Source organism: Etheostoma cragini, chromosome 9 (genome assembly GCF_013103735.1).
Source record: "Etheostoma cragini isolate CJK2018 chromosome 9, CSU_Ecrag_1.0, whole genome shotgun sequence".
NCBI classification, from domain to species: Eukaryota; Metazoa; Chordata; class Actinopteri; order Perciformes; family Percidae; genus Etheostoma; species Etheostoma cragini.
Window position 1 is genome coordinate 26,176,975 of NC_048415.1, and position 6,400 is coordinate 26,183,374.

Genomic DNA, 6,400 nt, shown 5'->3' on the forward strand with positions numbered 1-6,400 from the left:
CCCCCGGTTCCGATCCCCGTACACACAGTCCGTGTATCCCTCCTCCCCCTGGTGGCGACGGCCATCCTCCCCGTGTAGGCGGTGGCCATGGTGGCCATCATCATGGCGGTGATGGCAAAGATGACAAGGAAAAGCAGCATCATGGGCCCCCATTCGGTTCCAAACAACACTTCCATCACTTCCATCGTTGCCGTGGATCAGACCCAGCTCTCCACCCCATTTGCCCCTGGCCTCGTTCTGGTCACCGCCACGGTCACGGCCCCAGCCACAGACATGATGACTGAGATACACCACACAACAATGCTTAGGCAACCATAACTGTTTGCCAGTCAACCAGAAAAATTCTGTAACAGTCTCTAAAGTATAAAAAATGAGAAATATAACCTATTATAACCTATATAACCTGTGATGAAAGGTGCAACGCAGGTCTTTCATTGACCTGCGTTGAGCAGACATCACGGCTCAGAATGGCTTGAATTTGATCAGCAATTAAATAAAGCTTTTACAATATATTTTTTCAAAGCAGCATTTGTGTACTGTAAGTTATCTTTTAAGCAGAGCACCACAGAGACGTGAGGTTCATCTTAGTTACAGTGGGGTAAAGTCAATAAACCGGACTATTCTCAAGAATCTCATCCGTTTAAAGCACAAATCTTGATGCAGTGTTTATTATTATTCATTCACTCATTCAAACCTTTATTTAACCAGGTTAAAAAAACTCATTGAATTTAAATACTCTTTTACATAAGACTCCTGGCAAGCGGCACTAGCACGGTTTCAAATAGACCCAGAGACACTTACAGGTGAATGCATAGACACACTTTCACTCATATATTTAAACAACAATGTCATCATAAAAAACCTGGGTCCTAGATCAATTTAAAAACAGTGACACACAGACTGCCTTTCTGCCAGGTCTTTTAAAAACCTTTAAAAGATTCAAATGAGACCAACTCCTTCAACTGGAGTTCATTCTGAAGCTGATTCCATGCAGATGGGGCTGCAAAATTAAAAGCCTTTTTACCAAAGTCATTGCTGGCTTTAGGGACTGTCAATAAAAACAGATCCTGTGAACGCAGGTGATATGTCCCTTTAGACCTCGGAAGGATGGAAGGGTTTCAGATAAGGAGGAAGAAGTCCTAATACTGCCTTATAAATGAAAAGATGCCAGTACATCCAACAACGAATGGAGAGGGAAAACCACCTGACCCGAGAATACAGTGATGAGTGAGAGTTTGACTTTTAAGTTTACGATGAATCTCAAGGCTCCATGAAAACACAGTGTCCAAAACATAAAAACACTGGGAGGTTGAATGCATGTATAAAATATCACCATAATCCAAGACAGACGGGAATGTTGCATTTACAAGTTGTTTTTTTGCTTCAAATGATAAACAGGACTGGATTCTAAAGAAAACTTCAATTTCTGTTTTTTAACTAAATCTTGGACATGCAATGTAAAAGACAGTGATTGGTCGTGGGCAATACCCAAGTATTTGTAATGTGACACTTCTTCAATTATATTAACTGCTACAAGGTTAAAGCTAAGCTGGGCTTATATAACAAAGACACATAAAGGCTTAGCTCATTAATGGTATTGTCTCCTTTCCCTACATGTTGCATTTGACGTGAGACCGAAACTTGCCTGGATGAGTGTATGTCTTTCCAATTCTAGAAGGGTTGTGCTTTGTTAAACTGACTCACCCAGTCGCTGTTTTGTTAGCTTTTGTCACTCTGAAGATGGCTACTTGCTTGGGCGACCACGGCGCCTTGAGCAACCTCCGCACCAGGTCCACTGCTCCTTGTTCTCCTCCGACGTCCTTGTCAGGCCAACGCTAAAACTAGTCCAAGTTGAACACACACACACACACAGCTGGTGCAACCCATTGCTGGAATGAACCATGGGAGTATTTTTCCATGTTAAAGCGTAACTCTCGCCAAAATGCAACTTAGGGTGTTTTTGTGAATGTACCGGAGTCAAATTTTCATTTTTCAAATTGCCTTTTGAATGCGAGTGCTAGGGGCGCTACTAGGGTAGTATCAAAATCACTATTTTTAAAACACTATATATCCATATAAATGCAGATCATTTGTAGTTTTGTTGCTATGGACTCAGTTCATTCCAACACTTTTTGACTGGGAAAAAGGCGGATAGCGTAAACAACAGCTAAAGTGAGTTTTTAAAACTTTTTTTTTTTTTGTAAACTCAACACAAACCGCGTTCTCAATGCTGAGATCATGTGTAAAGCCCCTGGTGACACTTGGAGCAAAGGTACATGTTGTGTCAAGCCTTCTTCGTGTTTTAAAACTGTGATGCGGTCATAGTAGCGCCCCTAGCACGGACATTCAAAAGGCCATTTGACCGAAAAACGAGAATACGGCGATTCATAAAATTGGAGCTTCCGTCCTAATTATTCTTTTAAACGACTGTTTGACCCAGGTACATTTACAAAAAGACCCAAGGTTGCATTTTTGGTGAGAGTTACACTTTAAAGTGTAATCATCAATACATTAAAAAAAAAAAAAAAAACTGATGAATTAAATAAGCTTTAACAATTTAATAATATTAAATCATACAAATTGAGTCATGATTGTAGTCAATGGAATCGTACTGGTTATTCCACAAACTTGTGTCTCCATTATACATCTCAGTGTACTGATGTGTTTTTTTTTTTTTTTTTAAAGAGCTACCTAAGAACATTTTTGTGTCACCCACAGCCTACCAAAGTAGAGGCAGCATCAGTGACGTCACCCGGCCGTTTGCATTTTGGCCATCTCGGTATTTTGGAGCCAGAATTGAACACGGATGGAGCTGGAGTGGCCAAGCCACTGTTGTGTTCAGAGACAGATAAAGGGTTGCTCTGGACAGAGTCCAGTAAAGTCTTTTAGAAGCACTTTCCCAGTGATGGCTGAGCGTTACTGTGCAGCCTCCAACTGAGCTTGAAGACGTAGATGTGACGTGGGTAACCTGTCTGAAAGTTGTAAGTCTTCTGGTAGCTGTGCAAGAGAAATCTCAATCATTCCCAATCAGCAGAGACTGAGAGTGTGGCTATATGTAAGGAGAGAACATAGGCACAAGGGCAAAAAGACTTCACTTTTGGAGAAACACAACCCCACATCGTGCTGCGGTGCCCAATCACATAACCAGAGATCATATTTGTCTGTGTGTTTTGAGCCAGAGTCCTGTACAGGAAACATCACAGCCTCTATCACTGCCACAAGAAAGTTTTAAAACACAAGCACTGAACTGCCTGGGAGCAGTGTTTGTGGAACAGCTGTTTGTTTCCTGCAATAACAGAGCACTCCCTATGGGTGGGAAGTTGGCGCTTGGTGCCACCTCAAGATGTAATCAAGCTCCACCCACAGAGCAGCAGCAGAATGGGAGTTATTTAATTTTGAGGTGTTGCAACAACAACAGATGACTAGAATAAAATACTAACGTTAAGAAATTTTGAACAGCACGAATAATTACATTTTGGAAAATCTATTTATTAAAGACTACATTTCATAACTGAAATAGACAACAAAAAGATTATAAAAACAGTAACAAACGTAAGATACTATTTTAATTTGGAGACTGACACATTCTCTATGATCACTGGAATCCAGCATACAGAAGGTTTTAAACATCATTTTCTGTATGCGTGTGACATCAGCACACAGAAATTAAAAACATACTCAAAGACAACAGAAGACATGACGCGGATGGGGAGGTCTTCCATTCTGCTCATGCAGAGAAGTAAGCAGACACTACGGAGGGCTTCGACGGCTGAGGGAACTCTGAAAAGGAAAATTAAGTTGTTTATTTCAATTAAAGACTTCCATAATTACAACACTTTGTTTGCATTTCTTTAAGCCAATCACAATGGTCTTTGGTGATGCTAAGGACGCGGTCTCAGAAAGGAACTTGCTTTGGTGGAACATTTGTACCCAACATTTGTAAATTAAAAACTGTCAACAATACATTAACGTCAGCTATTTGAAATTAGCCGGATACATGGCTCAACCTCATGGGCTCTTACCAGTGTGCATCTCAGTGTGGACTTTGTCTACAGCAATCCCACCAATCGCTCCCAAAACGTCCCAATTAGAGAGGAAATTCCCTAGACATATTCTTTGTAAATCTTTACGGTCTTTCCCTTAAAAACCAAAGCCGGGCTATCTTGTTGCACCATCCAAGTTTTTTCTGAACTTGACATTTTCAGCGTGGAGATTACAAGCTCGAAGCTTTGTTGTCGAAGCCAACAGAGTTTGAGAACGGAAAAACACACTGAGAAGAAGGAAGTCTTTATATAGGGATTTATCCTGCAAACGTACTGCCATGGATCCAGACGACAGCCCGACTGACATACTGGAGGGCTGATATTAGGCATTTCCCTGACCAACTGATATCGGCATTTTTAACGACCAATGCCGTTTAATATTCATTCATCAGAATCATTTATAATGACAAAGGATTCTGAAAAAGTAATTAAAAAATAAAAATAACAAAAAGGACAGTCAACCATGTTATGAGTGCTGGCGTTGCATAGTTTGTCCACTAGAGGGCGGTCTACAACATCCCTGTTGGCAACAGATTATTTTGTTTTGTAATGAGTTTACCTTTGTTAAACAGATTAGGCGACAGACCATAGATTGGGATGCTATCATCTCTCCTCTCAAAGTACTTTGAATCCAGGCCTGCAGAGCCTCCCCTGACAGAGAAAGAGAGACACACACACAAATTTGTGGTACTATCTTTGCGGGGACCCATCAATGACATAATGCATTCCCTAGCTCCTTACCCTAACCATCATACCTAAGTGCCTTACCTTAACATAACCGAATTCTAACCCTAAAACCAACCAAGTTGTGGGGTCCAGCATTTTGGCCCCATAAAGTTGTCCGGACCCCACACCCCCACCCACCCAGTGTTTCTTATCGGACACGACAACTGGCTGCCTGTCTACAACTTAACTCACGTGTGTCTGGCGGGCGGCTGTGCTGATCTCTGTTCAGCAGGAGTCCCATCAAGTCTGGCTACCTGAGGGTTGAACTGGGCCTGAAGAAAAAAAGAAAGAAAAAAAAAACACATCTGAAACTGGCCTTTGCGTGAACACTTGAGACATTTCGATGTCATGTCCTGTTTTTCATGTGCGGCACATTGCTTTAACAATATAACTGATGTAAGGTGAGTGGTTTGGTTCCGTTTGTCCTACCCTCAGTCCAGTTGTTGTTGACAGCAGTGAAGGATTGTCCACAGATTCAGGAGCCTTCCTGGACAGCTGCTTCTCATTCAGCTGCTTGTTAAGCCAATTAATAACTGTGGTTAAAGAGAAACACAGATGGAGAAGAAGATGTTGTGGTCAAAACGGACCAGGTCCTTTAATCTTCCAACCAGTAACCTCGCATAGATTATGGATTTTTATTGAAGGAGGAGATTTTAACCTTTCACCGCAGTGATTTGTGTAAAAATAAATAAATAATGAGACAAACCATTATTCAAGTGAGTATTTTCATGCGTCTTCAAGCATGTCAGGAGTGGATCTTCTTCCTGTCCCAACCTTGGAATAATAACTAATCAGCATGCAGTGAGGCAGTGAATGCTCTGCCCTCAACAGAGAAAGCAGGGGGACACTCCTCTAGTGGCTGGATAAAGGTTGAACTCTGGTGGAACGGACATTGTAATGTAGCATCTATGAATATGTTAGCATTAGCAGGCTAACTGATGAGTGTGCTATGTTACACCTGAGCTAAACATTTCACGTCCGCTCATGTGCACAGCAAGAGTACAGTAGTAGTCAAAAGTACAGTCACCTGTAATATAGTTTCATCACAGTTTTAACGGTGTACTAGTTCTAACTGAGACTGTGCAGTTGCTCAGATCTGATTGGTTAAAGAAGAGCATACGGCGCCACAGTCTGAGTGGAAGTAGGTCAAGCTTTGAGTCACCCTCTCTGCCGGCAGATGGCAGCCCAGCCACAATATTCTGTCTGTCTACTGAGGGGATTGTTGTCCATTTCATTTGAGATTTTGTGTTTATGGTTTATTTCATTTCCATCCATCCTCGCCTGCTTACATGGTATTGGGTCGCTGGGGGCAGCAGGGGACCCCCAAACTTCCCTTTCCTGAGCCACATTAACCAGCTCCGTCTGGGGGATCCCGAGGCATGCCCAGGCCAGATTGGAGATATAATCCCTCCACCTAATCCTGGGTCTTCCCCAAGGCCTCCACCCAGCTGGATGTGCCTGGAACACCTCCCAAGGGAGACATCCAGGAGGCAACCTTACCAGATGCTCGGATTATTTTTCTAAATATATTAATATGCTAAATGAATTTTATATTTGGATATACAGTGGGTACGGAAAGTATTCAGACCCCTTTAAATTTTTCACTCTTTGTTTCATTGCAGCCATTTTCC

General features: G+C 42.0%; 2 protein-coding genes across 3 annotated transcripts in view; one reads left to right on the plus strand and one right to left on the minus strand.

The window, feature by feature from the left end:
- Window positions 1–397, plus strand: part of ahsg1 (alpha-2-HS-glycoprotein 1) — a 5,113-nt gene extending 4,716 nt beyond the window's left edge. For both annotated transcript variants that reach the window (XM_034880606.1, XM_034880607.1), the window contains exon 8: window positions 42–397. In XM_034880606.1, coding sequence (XP_034736497.1) covers window positions 42–284 — 243 coding nt within the window. In that variant the 3' untranslated portion in view covers window positions 285–397. The remainder of the gene's footprint in view (window positions 1–41) is intronic.
- Window positions 398–3,538: 3,141 nt separating this feature from the next.
- The window catches only part of sass6 (SAS-6 centriolar assembly protein), a 10,626-nt gene continuing 7,764 nt past the window's right edge, over window positions 3,539–6,400 (minus strand). The window contains exons 13-16 of the mRNA XM_034880591.1: window positions 5,199–5,302; window positions 4,962–5,041; window positions 4,603–4,694; window positions 3,539–3,780 (exon numbers count right to left, since the gene is read on the minus strand). Coding sequence (XP_034736482.1) covers window positions 3,728–3,780; window positions 4,603–4,694; window positions 4,962–5,041; window positions 5,199–5,302 — 329 coding nt within the window. The 3' untranslated portion in view covers window positions 3,539–3,727. The remainder of the gene's footprint in view (window positions 3,781–4,602; window positions 4,695–4,961; window positions 5,042–5,198; window positions 5,303–6,400) is intronic.